The 21,982-nt window shown below is 42.7% G+C and overlaps 1 protein-coding gene across 3 annotated transcripts in view; it reads right to left on the bottom strand.

The window, feature by feature from the left end:
- Window positions 1-21,385, bottom strand: part of SMG7 (SMG7 nonsense mediated mRNA decay factor) — a 67,870-nt gene extending 46,485 nt beyond the window's left edge. For 2 of the 3 annotated variants that reach the window (XM_066261314.1, XM_066261315.1), the window contains exon 1: window positions 20,180-21,385. Coding sequence is in view for 1 of the 3 variants with exons in the window: in XM_066261315.1 (XP_066117412.1) it covers window positions 20,180-20,208 (29 nt within the window). In the remaining 2 variants the exon portion in view is untranslated. Of the gene's footprint in view, window positions 1-19,854; window positions 19,937-20,179 lie in introns of those variants that run through there. The other variant, XM_066261317.1, reaches the window with a different exon arrangement.
- Window positions 21,386-21,982: the final 597 nt, after the last annotated feature.

Here is a 21,982-nt window from a genome sequence, read left to right as displayed (position 1 = left end):
CATCTGCACCCTTGAGAATTCCCTTCACACACTGAACCTGGGGTTGGCCATGTGATATACTTTAGCCAAATGGACTCAAGCAAATGTGAAAAAACAGAGGCTTGATAAGCACTTGGGCATTTTGGCTTGGCTTTTTGTAACACAATCACCATGTTATGAAGCCAAGGATGACAGACCACTTGGTAAGAGGAGACCCAGTTTTCCCACTTGTCAATGCCATCCAGACATCTAAGTGGCCAACAGTTTTTGCCCCCCACCCCCGGGGCTAGATTAGAAAGAAAACTTTTTTCACGGGCCAAACAAAATATTAAAATTAAAAAATGCTAAATACAAAAATGATTTGTTTAAGTAAACAAAATTTTATTATGTAATTTGTTTATGAGTAAATGTGAGTGAAAAAAATTTTTATACAATATTATTTTAATAAAAATATAATTATATTCCGTATAAATATCCAAACTGTAACACAATCAACTGAAACAATATTTAACTAATAGAATGAGCTTGAAGGGGTTATATTGCAAATAAAACAATTATTTCATTTTACAAAGCCTGGACACGTTTTCAGTTATCAACTGCAGCTATTGTCTATGCTACAATGTCACTTGATTCAGCACACTTGACCACAAAAATAACAAATTGTTTGACCTTGGGTGCGCACTGGCAAACTCCACCTAAAAGAGTGTGGGTTTTGCCCTGGCCACTTGGCTCAGTGGTAGAGCGTCGGCCTGGCGTGCAGAAGTCCCGGGTTCAATTCCCGGCCAGGGCACACAGGAGAAGCGCTCATCTGCTTCTCCACCCCTCCCCCTTCCCTTCCTCTCTGTCTCTCTCTTCCCCTCCCGCCAAGGCTCCAATGGAGCAAAGATGGCCAGGGCGCTGGGGATGGCTCCTCGGCCTCTGCCCCAGGCGCTAGAGTGGCTCTGGTCGCAACAGAGCGACGCCCTGGAGGGGCAGAGCATTGGCCCTAGTGGGCAGAGCGTCGCCCCCTGGTGGGCATGCCGGGTGGATTCCGGTCGGGCGCATGCGGGAGTCTGACTGTCTCTCCCCGTTTCCGGCTTCAGAAAAATACAGAAAAAAAAAAAGAGTGTGGGTTTCACATCGCCACTAAACGTCAAACAGTCCATATCGAGTACAGACGAATACAAAAGTTGTAAATCTTTATAATGGATTTTTTTTTAATGAAGTATCGCAAATCCATTCGACCAATTATTGGAAGTTAATGCTAAATTAGTCACACTAATTCTTTTCCGTGTATCACTATCTTCTTAAATATCTCTATTTCCAATAATCAAAGACCCTTCCGCTTCTGAGTAGCTGAGATTTTTTTTTTCAGGGACAGAGAGAGAGTTAGAGAGAGGGATAGATAGGAACTAAGAGAGAGATGAGAAGTATCAATCATCAGTTTTTCGTTGGGAGACCTTAGTTGTTCATTGATTGCTTTCTCATATGTGCCTTGACCACGGGCCTTCAGCAGACGGAGTAACCCCTTGCTCGAGCCAACGAGCTTGGGTCCAAGCTGGTGAGCTTTTGCTCAAGCCAGATGAGCCCGCGCTCAAGCTGGCGACCTCAGGGTCTCGAACCTTGGTCCTCCGCATCCCACTCTGACGCTCTATCCACTGTGCCACTGCCTAGTCAGGTGAGTAGCTGAGATTTTAAAGTAGCGGAGAATATTAAAAATTTAATCGCAGGCCGCATAAACTAATTTCGCGTGTTGGATCCGGCCTGAGGGCCGTATGTTGGCCATGCTTGGCCCAGACACTTGAATGAGGCTGTCTTGGATTGTATCATTTAAGTCAGGCTGAGCCACTGGATGACTTAGTCATCCAACCTGACTCAGATGGTCTAAGACAGCGGTCCCCAAACTGCGGCCCCCTGAGGCCATTTATCTGGCCCCTGCCGCACTTCCGGAAGGGGCACCTCTTTCATTGGTGGTCAGTGAGATCATCCTGTGCTCCTGGAGTACTGTATGTGGCAGCACCACAAAGCGTGGCGTCGCTCACGTACAGTACTACTTCCGGTGACGTGGGACGCACGCGTCACGTCTCCAGAAGTGAGTCCTATCACTTGTTACAGCTAGCAGTGACAAATATGGAACCAGACATTGATCTCATTAGCCAAAAGCAGGCCCATAGTTCCCACTGAAATACTGGTCCAGTTTGTTAATTTAAATTTACTTGTTCTTTATTTTAAATATTGTATTTGTTTCCATTTTGTTTTTTTACTTTAAGATATGTGCAGTGTGCATAGGGATTTGTTCATAGTTTTTTTTATAGTCCAGCCCTCCAATGGTCTGAGGGACAGTGAACTGGCCCCCTGTGTAAAAAGTTTGGGGATCCCTGGTCTAAGAGATAGGAAACCTTTGAAGATTTTGGGCAAAGTGGTGGCATGATCTAACCTAGACTATAACAGGTTCCATCTGGCTGCTATGCTGAGAAATGACTGGCTTTGACCAGCAGGCAGCAATGGAGATGGTAAAATGTGATCACTTTAATTAACGGCATTTGTTGAATGGGAAAAAAGAAAAAAGAAGAATCAAAAATGATTTGTAGTTTTCAACCTAAGCAGCTAGAATAGTGATTTTGCCATTTGCCAACATGAGGAAGATGATACAAGTAGGTACAGGAGGAAGAGTCCATTTTAGGACAAGAGTGAGTGGCACGTGGTGTTATAAGCACTTGCTATTATTTTTTATAATGATGGTAAGTTTGAGATAATTATCATACATTCAAGTGAACGCAACTTAAAATTAAAGAGTCTGGGGTTTGAAGGTAACTTTTGAACTATAGATACTCAATGGAACTTATTAGCACATAAAGGCGAGAGCTGAGAAGGGAACAGTATGTCCTGGAAGTCAAATGAGGCCCAAGAACTGAGTATTGTACTGAACTTAGTGGTATGGAAGTCACTGAGGACCTTGTTAAGACAATTCTGGTAGAGAAGTGACAGCATGAGTAAGCCCCATGATTGACTTCAATAGAAAATAGAAGACAAATTGAGTTTAGGCATCTCTATCTTGGAAAGAGGCAGTAGATAGAGTGATGGATATGTGAGGGTCAGAGAGTTTTTAAGATGGGACTCATTTTTTTTTTAATGGGATGGAATGGGATCAATGACAACATGGGAAAGATTCAATGGAGAAAAATACACAAAGATGAAAACAAGAGTCTCATGAATGACACAAGGGCTTGTTTAAATATTGTATGTGGTTAGTCTGACTAAGTGGTGGTGCAGTGGATAGAGTGTAGACTCAGGACTGAAACCCTGAGGTCTCTGGTTTGAGCACTGGCTCATCTCGGTTGAATGTAGGGTCACCGGCTTAAGTGTGGGATCATAGAGATGACCCCATGGTTACTGGCTTGAGCCCAAAGGTCACTGACTTGGCTGGAGCCCCCCAGTCAAGGCACATATGAGAAGCAATGAACATCTAAAGTGACACAACTATGAGTTGATGCTTCTCATCTCTTTCCCTTCCTGTCTCTTTTTCTCTCTAGAAAAGAAAAAAGAAAACATCTAGGCTGACTCAAAAAAAGACTTTCTAGAAGAAGAAACTTATTTATTTTTTTAGAGAGAGAATTAACTCACTGATCCACTTTAGTTGTGCCTTGATTCTCATACATGCCTTGACCAGGGAACCAACTAGCAACCTCAGGCTCAAGCCGGTGACCTCAAGGGTCTAGCCAGCCACCTCGGCATTCCAGGCTGACGCTTTACCCCTGTGCCACCACCGGTCAGGCCAGAAGAAATTTTTCAAATGCAGTATGAAGTCCAAGAAAAGAAGTTAAAACTGTAAGGTAAGTTGAAGAAAGCTATTCCCTTTTTTTAGTTAACCACAGCCTTACTTTAGGCTGTACAGACATCTTTGGGAGGCCATTATTTTGCCACCTATATCAACTACATGGCCTGGACCATACAACCTTAAAGTTTAGGGTGACTGCATTTAAGATGGAAAGTGATATATTCAAAGCTGTCAGGACATATAAAAGCTTTAGCATTTGTTAACTTTTTACAAGCCACACTGGTTTTTCCTTTTGAAGCAACTTACTATTTATTTAAGCTTTAAATTTCATACATGCAAAATTATATTCCAAAAAAAAATAAATGCATTAGGAAGGCTGAGATTGATGAGAAAAGTCTGTTCAGATTATACATATACATATATAAAATGTTTATGTATATTATGTAACAGTAAATATATAAACAAATCAAAAAAATAAAGTCCTACAATCCGAAGCAAATAAGAGTGTAAAATTATAGCCATAGAGTCCATATGCTATATAGTTAAAGGCATGGAGTCTGGAGCCTGAGTCCTGTGTTCAAATCATGTCTCTGCTACTTTGTATATGACCCTATACTTAACTATTCTGTTTCTCTGTTTGCTCTTCTATAAAATGAAGCCAATAGTATATACCTCATAAATTGCTGTGAGGATACAGATAGAGTTAATAAGCAATGTTTGGAATAGTGTCTGGCACAAAATAAAGTTGTTGACGTATTAGAAATCGTGGCGAAAAGTATGAACCAGCAGCCTCTCTCTATAAAGTTATCATACCTCATTGTTACTCTACACAAGCTTCACTGTTAGAACTGAAAAAACAAAAGGCAGGTTAGCACTGCCAGATTATAGGTGACTGGAAGCTAACCCAAGACCCATATGGCAGAGGGTTTAGAGCCCTGGTCGGCAAACTGTGGCTCACGAGCCACACGCGGCTCTTTGGCTCTTCCACAAAATACCAAGTGTGGGCACTACCTTGATAAGGAATGTACCTACTTATAGTTTAAGTTTAAAAAATTTGGCTCTCAAAAGAAATTTCAGTCGTTGTACTGTTGATATTTGGCTCTGATGACTAATGAGTTTGCTGACCACTGGTAGAGCATAAAATTAAGAAACCTTTTAAACAAAGACAGGTCAAAATGACTCCTAAAAACATATTTTATAAAATCAAAAGATAACACACCAAACACTTTAAAATAAAGGATATTAACTCAAGATCGCCTTTCAAAATTTCACAAACACTTAAAATAAAGGATTTATCTGTACAGCTACAAAATCAGGATATACTGCACACACCTCCCAAATGCAACACAAAAACAAGTAAATCCTGACACAAAAGAATGCAATTCCCTGTTAGCATTTACAATGACAACGAATTACTCATGCTGACACACTTCTGAGTGCTACCATCACCTGCAGTTCACATCAAAGAGTGGACAGACTGTTTTTTCAGGTATGAAGAATCAGTGGAGGTAACAAATTGGAAAGCAGAAAACCTGAAGCTTACTTTATTAGCTTGGCATTGCATTCTATCATTTGCCAACACACTTTACAGTACATGGCCATATGCCCAGATTGTAAGTGGTTCTCTCATTTCCCTCTTACCTCACCTGGGAAGCTGCGGATCTGAAATGAGTACCAGTGTGTCCACATTTAGGTCTCAAACGAAGAAAACTCATGCCTTATCAAGAAAGATGAACATGTACTTAGTCACTCAGTCTAACCCCTCCTAATTAATTATTTAAGGTTGTGGTCAAAACGGAATGACTGAGCCTGACCAGGTGGTGGCACAGTGGATAGGGGCATAGGCCTGGGATGCTGAGGACCCAGGTTCGAAACCCCAAGGTCACCGGCTTGGGTGTTGGATCATAGACATTACCCCATGGTCGCTGGCTTGAGTACAAAGGTTGCTGGCTTGAGCAGCGGTTACTGGCTCTGCAGGAGCACCCCCCCCCTCTTTCAAGGAACATATGAGTAACTAAGGTGCCAAAGCTAGCAGTTGATGCTTCTCATCTCTCTCCCTTACTGTCTCTCTCTCACTAAAAAAAAAAAAAAAAAGGAATGGTTGAATTTAAAGTTTTAGAGTTAGAAGAATGACAAGGTCTAAGATATGATATGGGCATAACTGAAGGTCATTATATTAGAGAGATTAAGAGACTAAAAAAATAAAAACAAAAAAGAACGACATTTTCAAATGAGTATTCCAAAAAAATACCAGTTTTGTCATACATGACATAACTTACAGGAACACTAACCTCTCCCTCTTGGAAGCTTCATAATCTACATTAGCATGTTACAACTATGAGAAGTCCTAAACAAGAATCCAGTTCAACCTAGTAGTCTTAAATTTATTTTGCCTTGAAAATATTGAGAATCCTAACATTTGTGAATTTCCCAGAGAATTAATGTTCAGTGGAAAACTTTCTGAGAAAAGCTAGACAAAAAGACATCATGAAATCTGCTTCTAAAAAAACAAGACAGCAAGCTGCATGAAGCCTTCAGCATTAGCGAGGATGTAAGGCTACCCGTCTTCTTCAACAGTGCTGAGGCCAAAGTAAACAGTATGAATTCTCTGCTGCCTCTGGCAAAATCTGCCATGTATTAGTCCCTACTGTTGCTATAACAGATTACCACGAATTTAGCAGTTGAAAACAACACAAATGCATTATTTTACAGGTCTGAAAGTTAAAAGCCTAAATGGGTTCTAGCAGGGTCAAAATCAGAGTGTCACCAGGCCTGTGTTGCTTTACAGGGGCTTTAGAGAAGAATCCCTTTCCCTGGTGCTGGAGGGTGTCTGCACTCCTTGGCTTGCGACCCCCCTCGATTTCAGCAGGATGCTATCTCCCTGGTTCTGATTCTTCTGCCTTCCTTTTCTACACATAAAGGATACTTGGGATTACATTTGGCCTACCAAATAATCCACATTCTCTTATTGTAAAGTCAGTTGATTGGCAACCTTAACTCCTTTTTGCCATGTAACAATATGTTATTAGATTCTGGGGTTCAAGATGTAGACATCTTTTAGAGGGATGGGGAGGCACCTCTTTCTGCCTACCACACTTAACAAATACTTTTAAATGTGCACATTCTGTCATTCAGGTATACCGAAGGATATGTGTGTATGAAGATGTTCATTACAGCATTTTTGTAACAAACCAGTTCTACATCAGCACTTACAATTTTTTAAAATTTACTTTTAAGAAATATACTTTACAGCCCTGGCTGGTTGGCTCAGTGGTAGAGCGTCGGCCTGGTGTGCAGAAGTCCCGGGTTCGATTCCTGGCCAGGGCACACAGGAGAAGCGCCCATCTGCTTCTCCACCCCTCCCCCTCTCCTTCCTCTCTGTCTCTCTCTTCCCCTCCCGCAGCCAGCCGAGGCTCCATTGGAGCAAAGATGGCCCAGGCACTGGGGATGGCTCCTTGGCCTCTGCCCCAGGTGCTAGAGTGGCTCTGGTCACAACAAAGCGACACCCTGGAGGGGCAGAGCGTCACCCCCTGGTGGGTGTGCGGAATGGATCCCGGTCCGGCGCATGCGGGAGTCTGTCTGACTGTCTCTCCCCGTTTCCAGCTTCGGAAAAATACAAAAAAAAAAAAAGAAATATACTTTACAATACATGCATTTACAACCACTAACTGTGAACCATCTAAAATACAAATATTGCACTGCCAAGTGTGTGCAGTGGTCAAAGAGGGAGCAGACTAAAGCCAATCTTTCCAGCATGGCACATAGTGACCACGGGGAAAAAATAAAAAAGCCAGTCCCAACTCTGCCACTGATTAGGTACTTTAAATCTCATTTTCCTTCTCTACAAAATGCCAATCTAGTTATACAAGGTTATTGTATACGAGAGCTAAAGACGATTATATAAAGCTTTTGAGAAGTATAAAGTACTAGTAAAATGTAAAATGGTACCTTTGAGGAATAGTAGACAACTTCACAGTAAAGACCCCTCCAAACCGTATAGCTACCCACCCAATTTAAAGACTACATTAGCAAGTTCTTAATATTGATACATACATAAATGCAGAAAAGTAATATAATGCATAAATTAGGCTCTTTTCCCATGTGGAACTATATTGGGTTTTATACATACATCTTCTCATGTAATATTCCCAGTAATTCTATCACTGTCATTTTATAAATAGGAAAATACAGAGCAGAAAACTAAAACTAGAGAGGTTCAAGGTCACATTGCTATACATAGCAGCGCTGTGATCTGAACTTGGGACAACCTAATTACAAAGTAGGCCAATCTTAAAAGCCTTGCTCAATCAACTCACCACAACATGCTGCTATTAGGAGGCCAAAAAGACCCCTGTCTATGAGTTCACAGACAACTGAATTAATAATTTTTTTAAATTAGAAAGTAATTAATGTGTTAACATTTTCTTTTCCTCTTTTATAAACCAGAATTGGTTTATAACCAACATATCTTAACATTTGTGTTGTGCTCCTTAAAATGTTGACTTTTTTTCATTAAAACGAAACAAAGCAAAACAAATGATTATTTCAGATAAATAAATGATTGTTTTGGTTAAACTAAGCAGAATTTGAGAAATATGTATTTCATAGTAGACATTAAAATACAAAAATTTCACTTTAGAATATCTTGCACAAACTATGTATGCATTATGTACAAAATTTTGCAGATGCCCTAAGATACTTTTTATATTCAAATTCATCCTATTTGTGGTGGTTCTATTAACACCATGCTTTTTATCTTTTTCCATTCAACCAAGAAAAAAAATTCAAGCAAGTATACCTTTATTTCTTGTTTGAATACCGTCTTCCAACCGTATTTTACTTTATCTTACTATCAATATCTAATCACTCCATAGAATCTCAAAGAAAATTTGGTTAGGTTGGCACCTGATAACTAAATAAATAATTAATGAGCCTGATCAGATGGTGGCGCAGTGGATAGAGCGTTGGACTGGGACGCAGAGGACCCAGGTTCAAAACCCCGAGGTCGTGGTTTGAGCGCAGAATCATCTGGTTTGAGCACAGCTCACCAGCTTGAACCCAAGGTTGCTGGCTTGAACAAGGGATCACTCACTTGGTCTGCTATAGCCCCGGTCAAGGCACATATTGATAAAGCAATCAATGAACAACTAGGTGCTGCAATGAAGAATTGATGCTTCTCATCTCTTGCCCTTCCTGTCTGTCTGCCCCATATGTCCCTCCTCTCTCTCTCTCTCTCTCTCTCTCTCTGTCACACACACACACAAATAATAATTCATGACCTTTCTAAGAGGCAGTATTAGTAAAACACATCCTAATATACAGTACCCTAACAGAGCAATGAAATACTAAGCCTTTAAGAAAAGGAGAGGAAAATAACTCAACTTATGTGGTTGGTGAACCAATGGAGTTTTAAGAAAACAGATAGGATATTAATGCACCAATACAACAGTTCTTTTAAAATAACTGATTTTAGGATCACACTTTTCCCTTCAAGACAGACACACAGAAGAAAAATGCCATCAAGACTACACATAACACAGAGACAAGAGTGTGGTATAGCCAGAGGGTAAGGGGGTGGGGGGACTAGGTAGAGATGGGCTAAGGGAGGGAAAATGGGAACCGAAAGAGACTTTGCTTGGGGTGATGGTCACATGATGCTGGGTGCAGATCCCGTAGTACACTTGCAACCTTTATTGCCTGACCTGTGGTGGCGCAGAGGATAAAGTATCGACCTGGAATGCTGAGGTAACCAGTTCGAAACCCTGGGCTTACCCAGTCAAGGCACATATGGGAGTTGATGCTTCCTGCTCCTTCCCCAACCCCCTTTCTCTCCCTCTCTCCTCTCTAAAATGAATGAATGAATGAATGAAAGAGAGAAACAAACCTGTATGGTTTTGAGAACCAATGTCACCTCAATTAAATTAAAAATATACTGTTTGAAGTGATCAAATATCCTAATTTGTATGAGCAGTGTGAATAAATAAATGAAGCTTACACATAAAAAAAACCCTGAAAAAATGTTAGTCATCAAAAAGGTTCTGCAATTGTTTTCTTTATCAGACTTTAAACCAGCGGTTCTCAACCTGTGGGTCGCGCCCCCGGCGGGGGTGACCCCCGCCGCAGTCGCGACCCACAGGTTGAGAACCGCTGCTTTAAACCATTAAATCCAAAGAGACTTCACTTAATGTGTTGACCCCCCCCCATTTTTTCCCCCTTCTCTCACCTGCCCCTCCGTTCCATGTTGGATCTCAACTGGTGAAGATTCTATAAAATATGTCCTATCAACTCAAAGATATTTTCAGAATTACATGTATTCACTAAAACTCTGATCTAATAATGTTCCAAATAACTAAGTTTTGCCTAAGATGAAGCTACTTTCCAAAGTAAGGTAAGGAAACTGAATCTTTATGTGCCTCACAGGAAGTAATGCGGGCTCTCAGTACCTCCTGTGCCTCTCTATTCCAATAGGAACAGGTACAATTAACATTAGCCATTCAAACATAAATTGCTCCCATAAGATTAATGACCAGGCTTGCAGAAGAAACCTTAGACTCCCAAAAGGAAACACAGAATGAGACAGTGACTAATCAAAATCTCTTTAATTTATGACCTAACCTCACTACCAGTCTGATCTAATCATGTTTATATCAACCAAGCTCTCATTCCTAACCCCAAACCTTTCTGAGTTCCTCAAACGCACTGCCCCAGGCACTTACTCATTCTGCCCCCTTCCCGCTCTCCTCTTCCCTTCTTCCCTTCAGTCTTCACCTGGCTAATCCTACTCACCCTTTAAAACTGAGCTGGGGCTCAACTCTCAAAGTTTCCTCTGCACTCCCAGACAGGAGAAGTCCCACTTCCCTCAGATAGTCATGGCATCCCTTAAATGAAATGAAATGGAAACATTTAACATAGTACTTGACAAATTATATTGAAATATATGTGCAACATACATTTCCCCCAGAAGACCACTATCCTAAGGTACAAAAACCACTTCATTTGTTTCTAAGGTATATTCTCAGAGCCTAGCACTAGTATCAGCAAACATCCCATAAGTGTTTTACAAAAACAAAAGTATGAGGATTTCATTCAATACCTATTATGCAAACAGCATTTTAAAAATGCTGAGACATGGTCTCTATCATACTCAATCTACCTGCAGAGATAATTCACTTATATCAAATGAGATCGTTACAAATTTAGGAAATTTTAAGTACCAAATGACTAAAAGACAGGAAATGCTACAAGTTCAAAGAATGCAGAAATCCTGGGGTACATAAGAAGTCTTTACAGAGAAGGTTAAGCTTATCTAAGATAGAGGAGGATGGTACCTCTACGGGGAAATAGCCTGGGAAGTGAGATTAAGGCATGAATGGCTAAACCATGTTCAGAAGAAACTGAAGAGATTACTCTGGCTAGGACAGTTGGTTCCTATCAAAGCTAAGGAGGTATGTGGCAGACGTAGATAGTGAAGGGTCAGCTTGCGGAAGGCCCTCTTGGAGTTTAAGCAAAGGAAAGCCATATGCAAATGCTTTTCAGGAATATTAATATAGAAATACTGCAAAAGATTAACTGGCAGAGGGACAGGTGGTGGGGAGTCTGAACACGTGTAAACCTTTGTTATTTTAATACTGACACCAATTTTATGAGATTAATGTTTCATTTTAAAGATAAAGAAATCAAGACTAAGCCTGACCAGGCGATGGCACAGTGGATAGAGCATAGTATTGGGATGCGGAGGACTCAGGTTCGAAACCCCGAAGTTGCCGGCTTGAGTGCAGGCTCATCCGGCTTGAGCATAGGCTCACCAGCTTGAGCACGGGGTTGCTGGATTGGGAGTGGTATCACGGACATGCCCTATGGTCCCTGGCTTGAGCCCAAAGGTTGCTGTCGTGGAGCCCAAAGGTTGCTGTCGTGAAGCCCAAAGTCGCTGGCTTGAGCAAAGGGTCACTCGCTCTGCTATAGGCCCCCAGTCAAGGCACACATGAAAAAGCAATCAGTGAACTAAGGAGCTACAACAAAGAACTGATGCTTCTCATCTCTCTCCCTTCCTATCTATCCCTAGCTGTCTCTCTGTCAAAAAAAATAAAAAAGAAAGTAAAGAAAAGAAATCAAGAGCCAGAGATGCTGTTAGATCAAAACAGAGAGTGTAGAGGACAGTGTTTAAAGCCCAAAGTCAATGCTTTCTTCTTGCTACTGGCAGGAACTGCAGGCAAGGTACCAGTTTTAGGAAGACTATTTCAACAGTATGGGTATAAAGCTGACAGGAGTTAGAAGTGACAAAGGGGAAAATCAGAAGGCAACATTCCCAAGATGGGGCATGTGTGAAAGAGGGGGAGGAAAAGGGGGGAACTCAGAGGTGACCACATGGTTTCAAACCTGGACAGGAGGTGTGGTAGCACCTTAAGGAACAGGGTGAAGAGAGTAAGAATTGAGTTCACTTTTAAGAGCACGGAGTTTGCTATGACAGAAAGACTTCTAAGATAAGGAAATGTGCAGAAGGCAGAGTTGCAAAATGATGAGCGTAGTCAGTGTCAGAGGCTAAGGTTCAGACATTATACATAGCTCAATTTATACAGTGCTTATTATGTGCCAGAACCATTCCAAACACTTACACATTAGCTCACTTGATCTTTATTATCTCTATGGGATAGATACTATTATCTGCACTTTTCAAATGTGGAAACTGAGGCACAGAAAGCTGAAGTAGCCTGCCCAAGGTAACACCGCTACTATCTGGATCCAGGCAGTTCCAACCCAGAGACCATGCTCTAAAACCATTACATTCAACTGCACTCGGTTATGCATTATTTTGTTTATAAAATCAACATATTTTATAATAGTTTAAGCCTATTAAATAGTTAAACAGTCTTTGAATAGCAGACATGATATCGTATATCAATTTGTCTCCCCACTACCTACCACAATGATCTATATTAAACTGATGCTTGATAGATTTTTAAACAGTGATGATGTGGTGACTGCTAAAGTACTATTAGTAGATGTGATTTCTGAACAAAAGAAATGTTGAAAGAAGGAAGAAGAGAGGGATAGGGTTATGCCTTTCTTTGTGCCAGTGGTGAGGTGAGGTGGGGCAGGGAAACAAAATAAGGAGCAGGGTAATGAGCATCAGGGAATTACAGTGCTGAAAACAAAAGACAGAGCTCAACAGCCTCCCCTACTGCCCATGTCTATCTCGCAGCCGCAAACTGTGTAGCAACTCCACATTTACTGTGGGCCTGGGAAAACTAATGGAGGGTATGTTCTCGTTTTATCCACAGGGACCCAGGATATACACTGGCCCAAACTGAATGTTTACTGGTGAGGTGGGGTGGGATGGTGGGATGGTAGGATGGTAGGATAGTGGGATAGTGGGATGGTGGGATGGATGGATGGAGGGAGGGAGGGAGGGGTGACTAGAAGAGGGACAAAGAGTCAGAGACAAAGGGAAACAAGAGTGTGGGTGTCAGAGAGAAAAGTAAACAATCAGCAGATAAATTTGGCCTTAGGTGCCTTTGGAAATACTAACTCTAATAAAGTGCTAAGGAAAAAGAGCCAATTACAAGAAATTAAGAAAAAGTAGATGGTAAGTAAAAGGAAAAATATACATAATATTGGGCACACTTAAAATTGTTAGCCATAAAAGGTAAGAAAAGGTGAGCTCAAAGGAAAAACAGAAACAGGAAAAGATTTTTAAGACAATACTGAGATTAGTCCTCACACAAGAAGGCTAGAAAGAGAAAAACTGAAGACTGAAAGGAGAGAACACTATGTAACCAAAAGCACAGGCAATGGAAGGGAGTCTGCAGAACTCTGGTCAAACTTGCTTTTCCCTTTTTGACACCTTATACCAGCCTCCCAGTCTTCAGAACTCCCACCTGCACATCTCTACTTCTCTGTAACCTACCTTATCTAAGAAAAACTTAGAAAGGCCTGGCCTGAATGTATTAAATAGGAGTGAATGAAATTTTCAGAAATGTATCTAGAATAAAAGAACCATGAGATGTTCCTCCTGCCTGAAATATCAATTTGCCCAATACCTACTTTTAAAAGTCTGATCCATCTATCAAAACCAAGATCAAATCTTACTTCCTCCAAGATACCTTCCTCACTCACCTTTCCCTCTGCTGGAAGCTCTTCCCTATACTCACAGAGTACTTCTGCTTCTCCAGCATGGCACTTACCAGTTCATCTACTATGAGTGACTTCAATGTCCTGCTCCAGTATCTCTGAGTTTCTCACAGGCAAAGCCCCTGTAATTGTGCTTTGCACACAGTAAGTATTCAATAATTGCCAGTAAAATACAACACACTCAAACATGTACACATTTTTATGGTAGTCTAAACATGCTAACAAGCCTATTATAATCTAAAAGAAGCTGGTAAGAGAAGCCTAAAAGTCATCTGTGGCTTAAAGGAGGAGAAAACGAGAAAATAAATCTACACTGAGCAAATAATATTTTCTAAATCAGTGGTTCTCAACTGTGAGTGAATCTGCACCCAGAGGAAACATTTGGCAATGTGTAGAATTATTTTTGGTTGTCACAACTAGAGAATGATACTGGCATCTAGTGGACAGAGGCCAGGGATGCTGTGAAGAATCCTGATACACAGGACACCCCCCACAATCAAGAATTGGCTCAAAACATGATTCAAGTATCAGTATGTGTCAAGGTTAAGAAACTTTGTTCAAAGGGAAAAAAACAAGAGTTGGAACAAAATCACTACCTGGTCTACTTGAGACTCCTGAAGTTTTCTTAAACAATTAGTAGTCACCTACTCTTCCCACTGAGTAAAAACTAGGTCTGAGGGAGGTTCAGTGAAAACAACTTCCCTAAGCAGCTCCACTTACATGCTAACAAGAAAGGAGTTAGTTACAAGTTCTCACTTAACATGTGACATGTTTTGCCAAAAACTCCATCCCTGTGTTTTCCTAGAACTGCTGATTAACCTTTTTTAGTTACTACCTCTTAAACCACTGATAAATCTAATCCACAACAATTCAACAACCAAATTAAAATATAGCTTGATTACAAACCTTAAATGGCAATCTGATGACTATTTGCCAAAATAACCACATGCAGATGAATAATCCACTATCCAAAAGACATCTACTTAATAATTTATTCTCTAAACATGATCAATCAGTTAAACTAATTCACCTAAACTTTCAGGTATTCATTCATGCAACCAATAAAATAAAATAAAAAAACAATAAAATAAAACATATGAAAGGCTAGCCTGCTTTAGAGATGTAGCTGGAGGCTGCACGCAGTATTTCTCCACTATAAAACAAACTCACCCTTTGAATGTCCCACCCACCCTCCACTCTGAAAGTGCCTCAATAAAAACTTGCTACACCAATATGTCGGAGTTTACTATATAACATATCTTAAAAAAAGAAAAAAGAGAAAAACTCAGCAATTGCTTCATCTACAATGAAGGTAGAACACAGCAGCTATCAGACAGTAGTGAACCATAGACTAGAGCAGGAAGTATACATTTTGAATCCAACTGAAACCACAAGGGAAGCAGAAATTAACTGCCAAAATGATTTAGCCAGTCAATATTCAAGCAAGTAAAATAATATTAACAGCATTATATGTGTGTGTGTGTGTGTGTGTGTGTGTGTGTGTGTGTATAAAGACTTATAAGCCTCAAGAGAATGTCAACCCCCCCCCCCCAATTTTACCATGTTTGGTAAATCAGCCATGTTGTGCTAATTTTCTGGGACCAAAACTGTTTTAAATCCTGTACATAGTAGGGTGTGCGTGTGTGTGTATGTGTGTGTGTGTTCAGAATGTGCTACAGGATTTATTGATGCTTCCAAGGTGGTGAATACCCAGGCCGGCATTAATAGGCAGAACATGGGGCACACCTGATTTAGTATACCTATTCCTCCCAAATGCTCCCACTAACATCCCAGTTCCTCAGGCTAGGTTCAAGTTCTGCTTGCTCGGTGATCCAGTCTCATCCCCTCCCTTTATCTCACTCAGGTCTAAGACTTACAATGATACATTTTATCCTACAACATATTGGATATTTTCATAACCCTGTTTCCCCGAAAATAAGACCTAGTGCAATTTTTTTTCAAACTTAGAAATATAAGGCCTCCCCTAAAAATAAGACCTAGCTCGTGTTTAGGAACAAAAATTAATATAAGACACCATCTTATTTTTGGGGAAACAGGGTAGCATTTAAACAATAACTTTGTTGCTGTTACAGTAGTTCTATCTCTGGTAACAAAGTTTCTGACAAAAAAGGATGTCACTGGAATGCAGCCTCTTCACTAAGAGGTATCATTCAAAAACAAAAACCAAACGAACCAAATGGGTACAGTAATTTGTAGATCTTCCCTATAAAGGGGACTAACACCTGGGGTTAACCTCAAATAGATCTCACTGAAAAACAGCACAGAAAGAAATGAAAGAGCAAAAGAGGAGCACTGTGAAGGGAAGAGAGGAGGCAAGTTGGAGGGAGTACAGTGTATGAACAGTTGGCTCCCACAAGGGCAGCAGATGTCATTCAGTGGCACCTGTGCCACCTTTTATAACAGGATTTGACCTGTCTGACTGGTATTCCCTGTGGCTATGATTATTCTACTTTCTCACCTTCTAAAATAACTTCGATAATGTCTCCCATGTCTGGTACTCCAATACCTCCCCATCCCTGCTTTTCCAACTCTGACATGTTAATTTCCATATTTCTATTCTCTCAAATGCTATTCTATTAAAACATAACTATTATACCTCACCTACTATCTCATCTATGGCCTATCCTCACTCTTCTCTTGCCCCATATTTAATAAATCTTTTCTATATTTAATACATCTTTTTCTTTTATTCAACAGAGGTGTCAGACTTTAAAAAATCTTTGCATTGTCACAAATCAAAAAAGAAAAGACTGAATTTCCCACCCCCCCAAACTGGGTAATAAATTTCCAGTGTCAGTCTAGAACTCCCATATTTAAGACCATTTCTTTTTTTTTTAAAGTGTAAGAAAATGATCTCAGGTTTCACTTCAAAAAAAAATGACTTTCCTTCTAACAACAAAAAAAGTTTCATCATATTTTCTTGTTCTGATCACCACGTTGTTTCTCGTACCAAAGACAGGTTTTCCTATCTTTCAACTCTGCTGTTTCTACAACTCAAGACTAATGCGTCCACTTGAGTAGAATTCCGTCTCTTTTTTGTTTTATTGATGTTTTTTACCTCATATCTTCATCTCTTACTCTTTAGAAACACCACCCTGCTCCTCGTTTGCCGCCACTCACCATCTCAATGCCAGACACCCCAGCTCGCAAACTCTAACAAATTACTTCAGCCGAGATAAATAATTCTCATCTACATGAGGGAAGAGCTGTGGCTATGCAGTTTAAAAATTGCCCAGTCATGGTCTTACACTGACAAAAGTAGGCAAGAAAACTCTTCCTAAAGTCAAGGTCACAAGGAACAACTACTACACCCCCAATTACACTCATTCAGCAATACCTAGCATCCTGCCTGAGTTGTCTATAAAAACCAACAGTTCCTTTTTACCAAAGGGAAAAAAAAGTGAACATAACGCTTCCCTTGAAGACATTCTCTAGTCTCCTCAGACCTTAAATAGAATGATTACCTTAAAAGGAAGAGGGGGAAATTTGGGCTGGTGTATGCCTTTCTCACTAGAAAAGCTTGTCTCAGACTATTAGCCCTAAGGCTTGTTTTATTTACTTAAGACAAACGTGCAAGACTGAGAAAGATTGGCTTCCAAGAATCTGTAAGGGACTCCAGGTCTTATACCTGTTCCATTTTACCTGTTCAACCATAGCTAGAAAATAAAGGTTATTCAAACATTGTGTTCACTTTTCTCCCTTTTAAGAACTAAATTCATTTCCAGCTGTCTTCCACTGACTCTACAACCTAAGGATAAGTCTTCCAGACCATGTTGACTTACAAAATATAAGATGTATCAACACAGAAGTCTCTCGAAGCCAAGTGATCATCCCATGAACATTCCCACCAGCCTCCCAATCTACTTTTCATAACACCTTTTTAGTCCCACTACCACCACCTTATTTCTGGCCTTTAACTGTCCCTTACACTACATTGGTTCAGCTTCCAAAATATAGCTTTGAACACGTGAATTCCTTTCTAAACAAATTATCAGATTCTCTATTGTTCATCCATTTTAACTATAAACTACAGATCATGATCTTCAAGATATATAGATGCTCTCAACTATGGGCATCTAATCATGTAGACTTTACCTGGTCACTCTATCCTGCTTTATTTTTTCTTCCTAGTACTTCCTAGTCACCAACTGGTAAACACACACCTGTTCGTTTTGCTCACCATGATATCCTCAGTGCCTAGAATATAGTAAGCTTTCAATATACTTGTGGAAAGAATGGATGACCCAGACATGTTACACAACACAGCTGATGTAGACTTAGAAGACCTACATTTGAGTTAGAACTTCCACATATGATCCTCAACCATTTAAATTAACTTCCTTGGGCTATAATTCCTCATCTGTACAAGGAAGGGGCAAAACTTAATAACATAAAATTAAATGTTTTTCCAGCTGTTATTTTATTTCTTGTGTAAGTGGACTAAACACTTCTCCTGGCCCCCTACTTCCCTGTCTACATATCTCTGTTCAGTTTCCTTACATTTCGATCCATTCTTCTTAATCTATTCCATTTAATATTGGATAAATAATACTGGATAACACCGGACCATTTTAAGTGCCATTTTCTCCTTGAAGCCTAACAAACTGTAAACTCTGTAAGAGGAGGGTGGAGTTCTACTTTTCTATGGTCAGCAGCTGGTACAATGCCTCCTATACAGGTGATCAACAAAATGACTGATGAATCATGAGTGTATGAATAAGCAAATAAACAAAGGATGCTTTTCCTGATTCCCCCCAATTGCTCAGGTAATCTCCTGCCTTTGGACTTTTATAACACTTGGCATCTTTTATGACACTTACCAATTTCATTGTGCTGATATTAACTTGTCTATTATACACTAAACTGCCAAGACGTTAAAATCAAGGACCATCCTGATGATCAGTTTCCGTATGTCCTACTATAGCATCTACCATAGAGCTTTACCACAGGTGTGTTTAAGTTTATCTGACATATTAAACAATAAACAGGTATTAAAGGAAGAAAAAAAAGATCTTGATATACGGATAGATAGCCTTTCAACTACCCTAATAGTCACTGGGCACATATTTGTGTGGATCCCTGTCCTTGCTAAACTCAGGCATTCAACCCATCAACACTTTCACTTCACTAAACAGCTAAAATGACTTTTCTGCTCGTATCAGACTCCTACCCCATCCATTTCCTCCTTCGCAAGGTATGAAACTACTTTTTTAAACATCTTCCTATAAGCCTGTTTTTCTTAGTTCTGCTCCTAAAAGACGAAAGGACCCATTTTAAGGTTTGCCTTCCCCTTCTCTAAGCAACAGCAACTCCCCAATTAATTTCAGGTTCTAACAATCTTATTTTTCTCTACCATCAAGATTTTGACCCTTGTTTTACCTTGTTTACCTCTACCTCACCTTCAAGTTCTTAATTCGGCTTCCATGGAACCGTCCTGGTTGCACAATAGCTAGTGCCTTTCCATTCAATGTGCTCTCGCCATCGTGTACTTGGTTCCAATGTGTCTGTATCTTTCCTCTCCTAAAATATCTATCAATCGACCCCCACACTCCACTCCAGACACGTCTACCAGCACACTGTATCTATGCGTCATTCTACCTCCGACACACAAGTTCCTTACATTACTCTTAAAGAATGGTATCTCCCGACTACATTGACTCTAACCCAGTTTCTTCTGGGAACCCAGCCCCGTCCATTGTACCTTTCTTTCCTCACTTCCCCATCCATTCCCCCGCTTTACGCCCCCACCCACACTCCGCCAACCAACTACAGATGGCATTAACCCTCAGTACTTCCAACCCAAGAATGAAGAATAAACTCCACTTTCCTGAGGTTTCTCCCTCCCCCAACCCCCTACACAGCCCAGGTGTGCAGGTTTTTACCCCGTCTTCCGACCACGCATTGCTCCAGGCAATCCCATGACCCACCACGTTCTCCCCCGCACCGGGGTCAGACTCCTCCACACCCACCTCCACTCGGGGTCGCCGCCGCCCCTCGCCAGCGAGCCCGCGACCCCGAGCGCGCGCACATTCTCACGCTTCCGTAACCACCTTCCCCGCACCGAGACGAGCCGGCAGCCCTGGAACTCAGCCCGGCCCGCGGGGGCTCGGCACCCCGGTGTGTGGCCGCCCCACCCCCTCCCGCGGTCCCCTCGCAGCCCCCGCCTCCCCGCGGGGGAAGGAGAGAACGCGGCAACTCCCCCGCCACCCCGGATATACCACCTCTGTGTCTGGGGCTCCGAGCCCCGATCCTCGGCCCGCTCCCTCTCCGTACGGGGTCGGACTCGGCACTCACCGGAGATACTGCGCGCTCTGCAGGCTCATCCTCCGCCGCCGCGTCTTCCCGCGAAGCCTCTGGAGGTTTCTCAGGCTCCTCGGAGCGGCCCCGCGGCACCGCGGGTGCTGGCGGCTGCCGCCATCTTGCTCTCCTCCGGCTCCTCCTCGCTCGTCGGGGGGGTGGGGGTGAGTGAGGCGAAGGGGAGGGACCGGGGAAAGCTGCTCACGCTGCTGCTACAGCCCGTGGGGCGCAGGGACACTCCGACCCGAGAGGAGGGAGGGGGAGGGAAGAGGGGAGGGGGCGGGGGAAAGGGGAGGGAGAAGCAAAGGAAGGAAGTAGGAGTCCCTCTCGCGAGAGTTCAGCGGTGCCGACCCCTCCGAGTGATTTCCGACTCTCTAGCACTCCCTCTTAGGATCAGCTACCTGGGCGGCTGCTGTGCGGTTGCTGGGTAGCCGGCTGGAGGCCCTTGGCGGCTTCCGGCCAATCCACTCCTCTCCCCCGCGCGAGGGGGCAACCCCACCTCACCGGGAACATCGAGCCCAAATCTACCGGGAGTTACACTCAAAGTCTTCCCCTGTCTTTCCACTCGATATTTCTTTTCCTTTTTCCACCCCTCCACTCGTCCCTCCCGGAAACGGAGCCCCTTCCACCCACAGTTCCGCCCGCTAGTCCCGCCTGCCAGTCCCTAGACTCCGGTCTTCACTCGCGCCCTTAGCGCTGTGACGCTGAGGACCCCCTCCTCTTTTCTGCGTCCCCTCCCCGTAGGGAGACTGTCGGAGGGGGTGGGGTGGAGCCCAGGGAGGAAGAGAAAGAAAACCAATCGGATTGGATTGGATCAGCAGCTGCCACGGCAACTGTAGGCTGTAGTATTGTCATAGTAACCGATGTGTGCCGACCCGGTGACCCTCCTTTAGCGAATAGATAATCCGGGAAGGTGCCCAGGGTTTCCCCTTGGCTTCCCTTACATCTAAAGGCCTCCCGTAGGTTGGGAAACCCGGTAGTTCTTCCCGGCGGTGAAGTTCATTTCCTCCTCCCTTTCCCCTTCCCGCAGCGTTGGGGGAAGACCCCGAGGCATTCACCGTGGGCTTTTCCACCCGCCTGAGGGCGGGAACCACCTCCATAGTTTCCTCTCATAGCCCGGCGTGTAAAAAAGGCCGGGCCTGCGAAGACGATGCAGGGCCCGAAGGCTGGCAGGCGGCGGGCTGGAGCAGGGAGGTAGAGGCGGCGGCGCTGGGCTGCGTAGTGGGCGAGGGGTTTCCCCACAACGAGCTCGGGAGAGGCGGGATCCCGACAGAACGGGGTCCCTGAGGGAGGAGAACGGCACACGACAGCCGCGATCCCTCGCATGCTGACGGGGACATCCGACTTTTCCCAGCGGATCGACCCCCTTATAGAAATCCCCTAAACCCCACCCTCGGCGACCGAGCCTCCTCGGAGTTCCCCTGCGGCCTTCCTGAGCCACCACCTGCCGCACGGAGATCAGAGTGAGCGAGGAAACAGGTTCTAGAAGACTAACAAGTAGGCTTAGACCCAAGGAGGTGATGACTGCCACCCCTCCCAGAAGTACCCCTAAGAGGGTCCGGTTGATTATCAAAAGCAGACCGAATCCCTCCCGCCTTTGCAAACTCCTTCCTCCTCTGATGAGTCTGCAGTGTTTTACAATTTGTCACTGTGTCTTTTGGGTTGGAGAGGAAAGGGTTGGGCAAAATAGGATTAAAAAAATAGATACGGGCTGGAGCGAAGTTCTGATGGGACAAATCATTTTGAATGTCTATTATGTGTATTTTATGCCAGGTTTGGGACTAAAAGCAGAAATAAAGA

This window comes from Saccopteryx bilineata, chromosome 2 (genome assembly GCF_036850765.1).
Source record: "Saccopteryx bilineata isolate mSacBil1 chromosome 2, mSacBil1_pri_phased_curated, whole genome shotgun sequence".
In the NCBI taxonomy this organism is placed as follows: domain Eukaryota; kingdom Metazoa; phylum Chordata; class Mammalia; order Chiroptera; family Emballonuridae; genus Saccopteryx; species Saccopteryx bilineata.
Note: the sequence above shows the minus strand (reverse complement) of the source record. Positions and strands in the feature narration are given on the sequence as shown.